Source organism: Garra rufa, chromosome 18, assembly GCF_049309525.1.
Source record: "Garra rufa chromosome 18, GarRuf1.0, whole genome shotgun sequence".
In the NCBI taxonomy this organism is placed as follows: Eukaryota; Metazoa; Chordata; class Actinopteri; order Cypriniformes; family Cyprinidae; genus Garra; species Garra rufa.
Genome location: NC_133378.1, coordinates 19,733,919 through 19,747,190, shown reverse-complemented (window position 1 = coordinate 19,747,190; position 13,272 = coordinate 19,733,919). Strand labels below are relative to the sequence as shown.

The 13,272-nt window shown below is 34.7% G+C and overlaps 2 protein-coding genes across 2 annotated transcripts; one reads left to right on the top strand and one right to left on the bottom strand.

Moving 5' to 3' along the window:
- Positions 1 to 605: 605 nt before the first annotated feature.
- On the bottom strand, positions 606 to 7,169 carry dnase1l1 (deoxyribonuclease I-like 1). Its single transcript, XM_073823127.1, has 9 exons — positions 7,099 to 7,169; positions 6,207 to 6,351; positions 6,012 to 6,100; positions 5,358 to 5,444; positions 3,386 to 3,498; positions 3,180 to 3,292; positions 1,418 to 1,575; positions 1,219 to 1,315; positions 606 to 1,143 (listed from the first exon to the last, which is right to left on the bottom strand). Exons 1-9 carry the CDS (start codon positions 7,140 to 7,142, stop codon positions 997 to 999), a joined length of 993 nt encoding a protein of 330 aa, XP_073679228.1. The 5' UTR covers positions 7,143 to 7,169; the 3' UTR covers positions 606 to 996.
- A 3,240-nt stretch (positions 7,170 to 10,409) lies between these two features.
- LOC141290543 (protein BTG1-like) lies at positions 10,410 to 11,042 on the top strand. Its single transcript, XM_073822666.1, has 2 exons — positions 10,410 to 10,527; positions 10,687 to 11,042. The coding sequence occupies exons 1-2, from the start codon at positions 10,410 to 10,412 to the stop codon at positions 11,040 to 11,042; spliced, it is 474 nt and encodes a 157-aa protein (XP_073678767.1).
- The last annotated feature ends 2,230 nt before the right edge of the window (positions 11,043 to 13,272 follow it).

Sequence of the window (13,272 nt, the reverse complement as noted above, 5' to 3'; positions counted from 1 at the left end):
TCGAGTGGGGTTAAACTGTGGCAAATTCATTTGAATGAGTATGATTTAGAAAGGCACACACCTCTCAGAAAGAGAGCAAAAACCAAGTCCTGAGGTCAAGATAACTGCCTATAGAGCTCAGTGACAGACTTGCATTAAGGCAATGATCTAGGGAAGAGTTCAGAAAAAAATCTGCTGCATTGAAGGTTCACAGAAGCATGTAGCATCCATTATCCACAATGGAAGACGATTGGAACAACTAGGACTCTAGAAAATGTCTGCCAGCCCCCATCCAAGCTGACAGAGCTTGAGAGGTGAAAAGGAGAGGCAAAGAATGGCAGATAATTGCCAAATGCAGATGTGCAAAGCTTGTCACATCAAACCCAAAAAGACTTGAGGCTGTAAAGGTGCTTCCACTATGTACTGAGTTAAGGGTATGAATACTTATGCAATGTACTTATTTCAGTGTTTTATTTTTAATAAATTTGTAAAATGTGCAAATCTGGTTTTTGCTTTGTCATTATTATGGTGTATGGAGTGTAAATTTTACAAATTTATATATATATAATATATATATATATATATAAATAAATAAATAAATAAATAAATAATCAACCTAATCAACCTGTTTTTTGTTTTTGTTTATTGTTGTGGGACGGCAGTTTGCACCAATTCTGTAGAATGGCCCATATATAAAATATTTCATGAACGTTTCCACAGTAAAAAAGATGAGAATTTACTACAATTATCAAATATATTTTCTCCAAAAGCTATCAATGGAATTACAAAAGTCCAATCATACAGTAAATAGTTATCACAAAGAAATTCTTAATTATTATCAATTTCTAAAAGCTATTAAACAAAACACAATATTCAGTCACATCCACTATGCAGCACATTCTGTAGATGCAGTTGTGGGTCTGTATGAGCTCAAGTACATATCAGCTGTGTAACAGCGAATTAAATTCTTCACTTCATCCAGACGAGATGAATAATCCACTTCTAGTTCATATGTGTTCATATGATCACCTGCAGTAGCAATAAGATGTTCAGGACAAGCGCTGTAGGCAGAAGACACGAATCTTTGCTGTTTTTTGTGAAGAACCCTGACTTCTGAGTTTTGAGGACCACCTCGATGGGGTAGTGATCGCTCACTTCTAAAGCCTAAAACAGACAAGCTGAAGTTCAATGACATGAAAATTTGCAAAACAAAAAGGCTAAATACAGATTTTGGCTTACCTCAGCCTCAGTAAGGCGGTATTCCTTAGGAAAATTGAATGGCTTTGCTGTAAGTGGTTCGATTGTTCTGAGAAATTGCTCTCCATGCACTACAATTCTGTGGATTAACCATAACAAATGGCTATTACATTTAGAGTAAGCATAAAAGCATAATCATAAACAGCATTAGTGTATTATACGGAGCATTTTCCTAGCATACCGGTCGTATGCACAGTCAGTCGACTGTTTCACTGTAGTGTCCACATTATCCTGAATCAGCCAGATGAAAGACTGGTCAGAGAAGAGTCTGATGTTCTTACGGTTCTTTTTAGCCACATAACCACAAGCTGCATTGAAGTCCCCAAGAAACATCACATTCTGCAAAGATGACAAAAAAGCTAAATTTACAATTTGATCTCAAGATACCGTATCCACCTTTTGCTTCCTGTGAATGTGGGTGCGGCCATTTGTAAATTTAATGGGTCTGGCTTCCGGTTTCATCCGCGTCAGCTTTCTATCTGTACAAAACAGCTGGTTTTGCTCCTTGATATTGCAAATTGGTGTGTCTTAACATATTATTTTAATGTGCTATCTTAAGGGAAGATACTGCAGGCAAAAACGCTTTTTTCATACACCTGTAAAGTTTGAGATTTTGGGCTTTTTTGTTTTTCATAAAGTGTTTTTTCAGACTATTGGAAAAAAACATTAACAAGACACTGTTACGTGTTTCTTTTATAGCACTTTATCTATTTGTGTAAAATAGATTTCAATTACAATGCATATTTTCAAAGGCTGTTTTCTCAAAATGAGCTTTTTTTTCCTACACTCAGCCATAAATCTCCACTTCAGTAACACTTACACACACCAAACTTTACATTTTTATTCCTGTCTATATCCTAAAGTTTTTTTTACATAGGGATTTGTTCTTATATAATTAGCTTGATTTTATACATTTTATTCCCACAAAAAATCGTAAAAAAAATAAAAAATAAAAAAAAAGTGTTTCCTGTCTGTTCCAAGTTGTTTTTCTGAATTATGGAGTGACAATACGAGATACCCCTCTGTAAAAACTTGACTCTAGTATGTCAAAAAAAAAATTTAACAAGAATTTGAAAACTGACTTCATCCAGTGTATAGATTTTTGTACTACAAATGTATGCAAATTAGTGCATATTTCATTAAATAATGTCTCATTTGCATTTTTTTTTTAGAAATGTGTTGCATTTTAGAAAACTTGTAATACAAAAAATGTTTGCAATTATCAAAGTAATCAATCAACTGGGTAAGTAAGGTAACTCTTTTATATTTTTATACACTATTCACCTACAGTGTCTCGGTTACTCCACACCAAAATAAAATTGTTGTCATTAATCACTTATCCTCGTGTCGCTCCAAACCCGTAAAAGCTTTGTTCATCTTCAGAACACAATTTAAGATATTTTGGATGAAAACCAGGAGGCTTGCCACTGTCCTATTGACTGCCAGGAAATACAACTGTCGAGACCCAACATAGTGATGAATGAAGTCAATATTTTTATTTTCTTTCCATACAAAAAGTATTTGTCACTTCTTTAAATTCAGATTGAACCACTGATGGCAGATGAACTATTTTGACAATGCCTTTCATACTTTTTTAGGGTCTTGACAGTGGTATTTACCTGGCAGTCAACGGACAATGACAAGCCCACCCGGTTTTCATCCAAAATATCTTAAATTGTGTTCAGAAGACGAACAAAGCTTTTATGGGTGTGGATTGACATGGGGGTAAGGAATTAATGACAAAATTTTCATTTGGAGATGGAGTAACCCTTTAATTATGAGCACACTGGTTTGAAGTGCAAACAGCAGTTTTATCGTTGTTTATCGCCTGTTGTTATTTTTCTCGTTATTTCCCTATAGCAGCTAATGAAACGGAAGTCTTGTCCATAGGCTTACTTCCACTTTGAAGAAAAAAATTGGATATAAGAAATCCATCCCCATACCTCAATTTTCCACCGTGCTTTAATGTCCACGAAGACGTCATAGAGTTCGTCGATCTCTTTGGTGGCGTTTGAAGGAGTGGTGTGCTGCGGGATCAAGACAAACTCCTTGGCCACTGTTGACAGAGACATGAGATCACATGACTAAAATCATTCAAACTTCCGCTTATAATGATTTATCTGTCGCATAAGTTTTCCTTCCTTTTTACCAGTTTTAGGGGCTTGAAAATGTACCACAAATGGTTCTCTGGAAAAAGCATCTACATCCCCTTTCTGTGTATCTGGATACTGATACTGGTTTATCAGCTTCGCTGTGCTTTTCCTGTGTGAGGGGAAAAACAATCTTCTATTATCTTGTAAGACCTGAAATTTCCAAAACTAGTTATGGTGATCAAGAATAACCTTAAGAATATAAATTGATATGCAACAAGTGAATTTAGGCATCACAACATTATAATATACACAATAAAAATGGATATTCATTTGGTGATTTAAAGTGTTAGATGACAGCAAATTAAATCTAAATGCAAAAATATGTGAATGTGCACTACTAGTCAAAAGTTTTTAATGTTACTAGTCGTAAGATTTTGATGTTTTTAAAAGAAGTCTCTTCTGCTCACCAAGCCTGTATTTTACTTGATCCAATGTACAGCAAAAACAGCAAAATTTTTAAATATTTGTACTATTTAAAATAATCTAAATATACTTTAAAATGTAATTTATTCCTGTGATTTCAAAGCTGAATTTTTGTCACATTCGAATATGCTGATTTACTGCTCAAAAAACATTTATTATTATTACTACCAGGGTGCGATTTGTGAAAAAAACAGAGGGGGGGGGGGATGCTTTTGAAAACTTTTTTTTCTCCATAGGCAGAGGTTGACCAAACTGTAAGTGTAATCTGTTAACAACGCGCATTATATACCTGTCTTTTTAGGCAAGAACCAGATAATGAGTGTCAGGTCATGAAATGTTTTTAATAGGATGGAAGCTGTATTATGTGATCACAATTTAATAAAAACATCGTAAGTTAGGCCTTTTAATAGTAATTAATTAATTTCAAACAAATACATTTTATAGAGAAGGTGAGCAAAGCAGGGGCGGAGCCAGACGATGTAAACATTCGAGGCTTAGCCCAAACCTAGGGGGGTCGGGGGGCATGTTCCCCTGTGTAGATTTTTTCCCAATTACGTCAGCTAAATGCACTATTTTTCAGGCTGTTTGAGATAATAGAATGCCTAAAAATCTATACACTATCTGGGAAAATGATGATAGTTAGGGTACTCAGTAAAAAAACAAAAACAAATTCACCCAGTAGAGCCTACAAGAGGAAATGAAACAAAGTTGAAGTTATTTTAAACGAGTAATAAAAACTCAGTGAGTGTTTTAGCGCAATATTCTCACGTCATGGGATCACAACACTAAGAGATAGTAAATGTTTTCCTGGATTTTTTTTGTGCGTTCCCGAGATTAGACCTTCCTTAACATAATGCCGAAAACCCGAAGTCTCTAGGTGGTCTGGTTGAGGAGTAGATAGAAGTGCAAGATTGGTGCGCACAGACAGAAAAGAAATCATGAGTTAACAATCGCAATTTTGTCCGGTGGAAAATTACGCTAAAAACCTAGATTCGGGGCTTTTCACAAAACATTCGGGGCTTAAGCCCAATTAGCCACCCCCCCCCTGCTCCGCCCCTGGAGCAAAGTATCAACGGAGGTTTTTTGGAAACTCCGAATCAGTAAACCACTGCGTCGCAAAAAGATTCACTGTTTCGAAGCGCTCCAATCGGATCGCGAATCATTTGATTCAGAACGTTCAACTTCAAAGAGCGTATGGCAAATCATTTGATTCAGACGACTTTAAAGCGCGTCTCACGAATAATTGGATTTAGATCGGGATGTAGGAGCGGCTTCGCGGGCCCCCCCCCCCCGGCAAATCGCACCCTGATTACTAAGTTGAAAAACAGCTCAGTAGAATCGTTTCAGGTTTCTTTGATGAATAGAAAGTTCCGAAGAACAGCATATATCTGAAATAGAAATCTTTTGTAACATTATAAATGTCTTAATCATCACTTTTGATCTATTTAAGGCATCCTCGCTAAATAAAAGTATTAATTTCTATATAAATTGTGCATCTCTAGTCTTCACATATTGTCCTAAAGCGCAGAAGTGCTGAACACATACCTGTAAACAAAAACGTATTGCTCCTGATAGATTTGGGATCTCCCAAGACGCTGACTTGCCACAAAGTCATAATCGTTATCATTAAGTCTGAAAACAAAAAATAACATAACAGCATTTGTGTACTATACATTTGTTTACCACTTAAAGGGATAGTTTACCTAAAAAAAATCCAAAAGATCTTCATTCATCTTCAGAACACAAATTAAGATATTTTTGATGAATTCCCAGAGCTTTCTGACCCTGCATTGACAGCAACGGAAGTACCACGTTCAAGGCCCAGAAAAGTAGTAAGGACATTGTTGAAATAGTCCATGTGATATCAGTGGTTCAACCGTAATTTTATGAATCTACAAAGATACTTTTTGTATGCAAAAAAATAAATAAATAAAGATTTTACTCAACAATTTCTTCTCTTTCGTTTCAGTCTTCGGTACTACCTTTCTGGACCTTGAACTTTGTAGTTGTGTTGCTGTCTATTTCATCAAAAATATCTTAATTTCTGTCCCGAAGATAAACAAAGGTCTTACAGATTTGAAACAACATGAGGTTGATTAATTAATGACATAATTTTCATTTTGGGGTGAACTTTTCCTTTAAATCTGACTGGTTACAGTGATTTAAGATTTGGTTGTTTAATATTTGCATATTGTCTACCTGTTGACTGCAGCAAGCAGACGTGGAATAGCTTTGTTTTTCTGATCTCTGACCTCCTGGAGCAAGCATATGTCACAGCGAGACACAATCTGCAAAAAAGAACAAAACAGAACATTTTGAGACATGTTTTCATACATTACAAAAATAAAAAGCGTGGTAGTGTTCAAGGGTCTTACCCTTGATTTATCATCTTACCCTTGATATAGAACTCATGATTTTGGCATCAGCTGATTTTGAATCACCAAAACTTTTAACATTAAAGGCACAAATTCTGAAGCCATAGCAGCTCAGCGGGCCAGAGAGAATAGAGAGAGTGAGGAGAAACAGTCTGCCAGACATTCTGCAAGAGAAGAGTACGAAAAACATCTCTGTAGGTAAAACTTTTTCAATGGCATCTAAAAGAGACCTGAATTAAATATAACAGTCATTTAAACTAATTTGACTATTGCAAAACGATGATCCTGAAAGTGACGAGTAACACTAAAACATCATGTGATTGTGCTTTGTGGCTTGAAAAGTTCTCGTTTTTAGAACTTCTTGGAGATTTTTAGAGGATTTTTTGTCAATTATTAACTAATTTCCCCATTCTTATCCTCAAAAGGTAACTTATCTAAACTGTAACAAGTAAAAACAAAACCCACACACACAAGAACAATTCATCAGGTTTCAAAAACACATTTTGAATACCCAAACCCCTTCCAATTTACTATTGAAAGCCTGATTAACAAACCTAATCGTGTTCTGATCAAAGGGAAACCTGTGATCAGAAAGTGACAGTTGACACCTAATGATGATAGACACTATCAGGGATCAGGATGTGTCTGCTTGTTAGTGGCATATTGTGAAGTTAATAGCCTATGCTGTTGTTGGCAGTAATTCAGTCTGCAGATAACATGTTGAAACATGGTCTGTGGGGTTTGAGGCTTTCACGCAGCCTGCAACAGGTTTGTTTTCACACATTTTCTTCTTAAGAACTTGTCTATATTGCCTAGTAGGAACAACATATGGAACTCAGGACTGAGAAAGCAGCAAACTTGTGGCAGAAATGCATAGAAAGCTTAATATACTGAAAAGAAGACCACCTTACCTCATTTGAAATGTGTTGGGTTTCACTTCAACAACACTGCTCATTCTTTGTTTCCCTTCCGCAGTGAAAAGTTCCCCCTGCTGTTATTATACTCGAAAAGCTCGAGGACACTCCCTTCTGCTTTGCTATTTGTGGATGAGGGGAGGAGCGTGTCCTTCAAATATATGGAGTGCGGGTCTTTCCACACCCTGCCTTAGAATTACAATACATACACGCAAATTAACGGAATTATGTCGTGTATCTCTTTACACTTCGCTCATCTTTCAGGTTTTTCTAGTTAAGGCGGGCACTTCTTATTCAGGCCAATATGACAACATCATACAGTTGCTTAAGTATTCTTGCACAAGTGTCTGCGGCTACTTAGAGATCAAAACAAAATAGTTTTAAATCAATAAGTTTAAAGGTCTGTCAAATTCTAGCAAAGCTATTGAGCAAACGAGAAGACTAAAGAGTACTAGCTAACTAGCTAAATAAATAAATTGTTCATTCTCTATTATTCCCTAAATATGTAGTTCCCTATCAAAGATATAAAGTATCTTACCAAATGTGAGACAACCACACGCCCAACATTCACAATGCACAATATGCAGTGAACTCAAGTCCGTGTAAAGACAATTTAGAGAATTGTTTCTAAACACATTAAAACTGTTAGACATGTATTGCTGATAACACGTTACAAAGATTAGGATAATTTACAAAACAGCTGGATCTCCTTTTTTAAATTTATTTGTATTTTACATTTCAGAGAGGCGGCCGCTTTCCAGCGAGTGGGCGTGGTTTTCGAACCGACAGCGGACACGCCCCCCAACGTTTGAGAGCAGACAAAACTGCTTATTTTTTTCAACTTTTGATTATTTATTATATTTATTTGTTATTTATTTGTTTTAATTTAAATTTGTCTGGGTGGTTAATAACTCATTTTCCGTGGTGTGACAAACACATATTTAATATTGCTTCACACAGACTTTAAGTTAACAAATCCATGAGGTGAAATCAGATTATCACCAGGCCCACTCAGAATCCCTGAGGAAACCACAGATCTCCACAGAATTGAGTGCATGTTATTCACACAGTGTCACACCTACAAACCTTTGCGAATTTGTTGAATATATATGTGACTCTGGACCACAAAACTAGTAGCGCGGGTATATATTTGTAGCAGTAGCCAAAATAATTTGTATGGGTCAAAATTATAATTTTCTTAATGCCAAAAATCATTAGGATGTTAAGTAAGATCATGTTTATTCCATGAAGATCTTTTGTAAATTTCCTACCGTAAATATATTAGTAATTTTTCAAATGTATTGCTAAGAACTTCATTTGGACAACAGGCGATTTTCTTAATATTTAGATTTTTTTTGCACCCTTAGTTTCCAGATATTCAAAGAGTTGTATCTCAGCCAAATATTGTCTATCCTGAAAAAACACATCAATTGAAAGCTTATTCAGCTTTCAGATGATGTAAAAATCCCAATTTCATCAAATTGACCCTTATGACTGTTTTTTGAAGTTGATGTATGGGTTGTTAAGACAATATTTGGCCACTTTTTTTTTTTTTTTTTACATTTTGATCATTTATTTTATTATTTGGTGTTTCGTTTTTTATTTGTCTCTGTGTTTAATAACACATTTTCTGTGTCAAAATCAGAACACATTTAATATTGCTTTACATTGACTTTAAGATAACAGATCCATAAGGTGAAATCAACTGAAATCAGATTATCACCAGGCCCACTCAGAATCTGCACACTCAGAATCACTCAGAAAACCACAGATCTCCACAGAATTGAGTGCATGTTATTCACACAGTGTCACAAACCTTTGCGAATTTGTTGAATATATATGTGACCCTGGACCACAAAACCAGTATTAGCACACGTATACAGTATATTTGTAGCAGTAGCCAAACATACTTTGTATGGGTCAAAATATAAATTTTTGAAGTTATTAAGTGAGAGTTCATGTTCCATTAAGATATTTTGTACAGTTTCTACCACAAATATATCACTAAATTTTGATTAGTAATATGCATTGCTGAGAAAATTCATTTGAACAACTTTAAATGCAATTTTCTCAATATTTTGATTTTTTTTGCACCCTCAGTTTCTAGATATTCAAATAGTTGTATCTCTGCCAAATACTGTCTATCCTAAAAAACATACATCATTTGAAAGCTTATTTATTCAGCTTCCAGATGATGTATAAATCTCTGTTTCATAAAATTGACCCTTTTGAAGTTGATGTATGGTTTGTTAGGACAATATTTGGCCGAGATACAACTATTTGAATATCTAAAATCTGAGGGTGTAAAAAAATCAAAATACAAAATGTCTTCATGGAACATTTTGGCATAAGAAAAGTCAATCATTTTTGGCTATTGCTACAAATATACCCGTGCTGCTTAAGACTGGTTTTGCGGTCCAGGGTCATATTTTGTCTAATTTGATTATGCGTTAAATAACCAATAAATGTGCTACCAGTTCCATTTAACATATTAAATAATAATAATAATAATAAATAAATACATTTTACAATTTGACATAAATATACAAAAAATAAAATTTCACAAGAATACAGATAAATACAACCAAATGTCCATTTTCCAAACGACAGCATATATAATTTCACTTTCCGTTTAACTTTAACTCTTTAGCAAATATAACTGTATCTTTAATTTTTTTACTATCAAGACTTTGGAGAGAATCCATATATGAATGAAAATCAACCATAAAAACCTTTAAACAAGGTTTAGAATTATTTATTCTACTTTTATGAATGACATTTTTCGAATAAAAATAACATATTTGAAATACATTTAGCAGTTTTTCACTCAAAATAATCATAAAACTCAAGCTGTCGTTTCATAAGCCCGACTCAGAAAAAAAAAATCTTTCTGCAGTTTAAAACTGTTTATTTGAGTTTAAATAAACCTAGTTTTGGGTGGGTCTGCACACGTCAGACGATGGCGCTAGAGAACAGCGCTGCGTCTCCTCTATGACGTACTTGTTTCAGAACGTCTGCTTTATTCATCTGTTCTGCAAAGAGTTAATGTAGCTAATATTCTAATTGCAGTGGGTCTAATATTTGTTATGTGTGTCTAATAGTCGGTTTGTTATTCAAATCAGAGTTTTTAGCCTTTTGTGTCTTTGAGAAACAAATTACAGGTATGTTATACACCATCTTTAGATTAAGTTACTATTTTCACTTGTGAAATTTCATGTAATTTACATATATTTGTTTCCTCAGACACTGTTATCAGGATCTTTTCAGCGCGTATCTTTTTGGTGAAGAATATGGCTGCAGGAAACATGATGAAAACAGAGGTGTCAGTCGCTGCTTCTTTCATCAGCAGTTTACTGAGCAGCAATGACTCCCTGACTGGAGATCAGCTGGAGGTCTTCACTCAAACACTCACTGATGCTCTGCTAGGTGAGATAAGATGATGGCCAATTGTTTGTTTCACTTGAAAGTATCATTTTCTCACAGAAAAGCAGCTTTTCTTGACATCATCATCATCTAGTATTAAAAATGCTATTTTTAACACTGATGACATTTTTCTTTCATAGTTCTATGCATTTTTCTCCTCAGAGCACTATCAGCACCATTGGTTTCCTCAAGCTCCCTGCAGAGGCTCTGGCTACAGATGTTTACGGATCAACCGTAAGATGGACCCGCTTATAGAAAAAGCAGCCTCTGCTGTTGGATTTACACAAGAGCAGCTTTTCTCATCACTTCCAGTAGAGCTGACACTGTGGGTGGACCCTTACGAGGTGTCCTATCGGATCGGTGAGGAAGGATCCACTTGTGTTCTCTACAAGTCCTCACCGCCACGGCCTAGAAGTGCCACCTCAGCAGATACATCAGCCCACAGGAAGGAGAAACTAAAAACCAGACAATCGAATCGATCAAGAAGCTTCGACGCAATGGAAAGGTCTCTGTCATGAGAGATTTTGAAAGCTTCGCTCTGTGTCAATTTTGCACTTGTTTAAAACATTAAAGCAGAAACTGAATGTGGAAGATAAAGGTTGCATCTTAAATATGTCCACAAGGACAAAAACATTTGATGATTTCACATTGGATTATGGATGATGTGTGATCTTTTTTTTCATCTGAAACTATTGATGCTTTCTGATGAAAACACTCACATTTCATGTATGAAGATTTGGGTAACAATGATGAATGTAAAAATATATTCAATACAGGATATTAGTGGAAAAGCACAATTTGTGTAAAAATAATTGGAGGAATAGTTTTTTAGTAATAGGGCCCCAAGAGGCACAATTGTGGCGTGGCAAAATCTGTCACCAAATAAAAATTTAAAATGTATTCATTATAAACAGTAAGAAATTGAATGTGTTTTTTTAAAGAAGTCTTTTCTGATCACCAAGCCTGCATTTATTTGATTCAAAGTACAGCAAAAACAGCTATTTTTACTACAGTTTTACTATTTAAAATGACTGCTTTCTATTTGAATATATTTTAAAATATAATTTATTCCTGTGATTTCAAAGCTGAATTTTTAGCATCATTACTCCAGTCACATGATCCATCAGAAATCATTCTAATAGTCTGATTTACTGCTACTACAAAAAAAAACATGTATTATTATTAACTTTTTCAGGTTTCTATTATAAATAGACTCTTTTGCAACATTATAAAGGCTCTTATCATCACTTTTGGTCAATGTAAAGCATCTTTACTAAATAAAAGAATTAATTACTATTAATTCTGTTTAATAAAAAATGTATACTGACTCCAGGCTTTTGAATGGTATAGTGTATAATGTTAATGTTAAAGCTTTTTATTTCAGATAATGCTGATCTTTCTATTCATCAAAAAACCCTGAAAACTCAACAGTTTTAAATGTTGATAATAATAATAATAATAAAAATGTTTCTTAAACAGCAAATCAGAATATTAGAATGATTTCTGAAGAACCATGTGACTGCAGTAATGATGCTAAAAATTCAGCTTTGAAATCACAGGAATAAATTAATTTTATGAAACGTTTTGTTCAAAAAAAGTTTACTGTTCAAAAACTTTTGACTGGTAGTGTATATTTCATTTATCTACTTTAGCAAATTATTTAATAAAAAATAATAAAGGAAAGTATAATAAAAATTATCCAAATATATGTGATCATTACAAAGATTCTCATAGCTTCAAAAATTAGCAACATTTTACAAATGACCTCAAAATCAAATGAACTCAACAAAAATTACCTTAGTAAAAGGAAAGCAACAACAACAACAAAATTACCTAAGGTAAGGAGCTCATGTCAATCTACTATTTGGGAGCGGCCTCTGTCTGTGTGTCTTCAAACCGACAAGAAGCTGAGAATGACCTGATTTTAAAAAGGGGATATTACTTTTAAAGATTAAAAAAAAAACTGGATTTATATCATTGTAGGGTGGTTGTGTACACAAACTGCCAACACACATTAATGTTCAAACAACATGTAAAAGTGAGTTCTGCATCCAGCTGTCTGACACTGTCCAGTTGTTACTCAACTAATATATTCTGCCTGAAACAAGCCAAAACACTAAAGCCCTCATTGATTCTCACATCTGTTGAGATGTTCACACTCTCTCCATTATGCATCAGTTGCTAGAGTTGTAGGCAAACCATGCAGAATAATATCCGGACTTTCCACAAATAATAAATTTGCCCATCTTTATCTTTATCTGCATGTTAAACTGTATAGTTTGTGTCTGTCTAGGCTCTTTAATTTCATCCTGCGTCCCATCGGGTTAAGTAACGGCACCCAGAGGGAGGTCGAGGAAGTGCCTTTTAAAACTCTTGGCATGTGTTTGTTTGAACACCTGCTAATTCTGTTCCCAGGTTATCAAATGCCCCAGATAAAATAAGATGTAATAACCAGTAGATGCTCAAAAGACCTCTGTTAAAACCATCAATTCTTTATCACTTCTTCTCTCAAAGCACTTTCTCATGCATTTCCGATGTACAGATGATATTACTTCTTGCCCAAATCTAATGAAAAACAGCGGGACAGACGTTTTTCTCCCTATTCTCGCAATCCATCCCCTGATACCTCCCAAACAAACCCAGCTGCATTTCTAACAATAAAGCTATTGAACATCACATATCGATGGATGAAACAGAGTTTTTGAGTTTGCAAGTTTTAAAAGTTCGCCATATTCAAACATGCTGTCC

Coding starts and splice junctions, on each gene's coding strand:
- LOC141290543 (XM_073822666.1), top strand. CDS start 10,410: ATGAAAACAGAGGTGTCAGTCGCTGCTTCTTTCATCAGCAGTTTACTG. Junction 10,528..10,686: donor ACTCACTGATGCTCTGCTAG/GTGAGATAAGAT, acceptor TTTTCTCCTCAG/AGCACTATCAGCACCATTGG.
- dnase1l1 (XM_073823127.1), bottom strand. CDS start 7,142: ATGAGCAGTGTTGTTGAAGTGAAACCCAACACATTTCAAATGAG. Junction 1,576..3,179: donor AAGCACGGTGGAAAATTGAG/GTATGGGGATGG, acceptor TCATCTTTGCAG/AATGTGATGTTTCTTGGGGA. Junction 1,316..1,417: donor ACTGACTGTGCATACGACCG/GTATGCTAGGAA, acceptor GTTAATCCACAG/AATTGTAGTGCATGGAGAGC.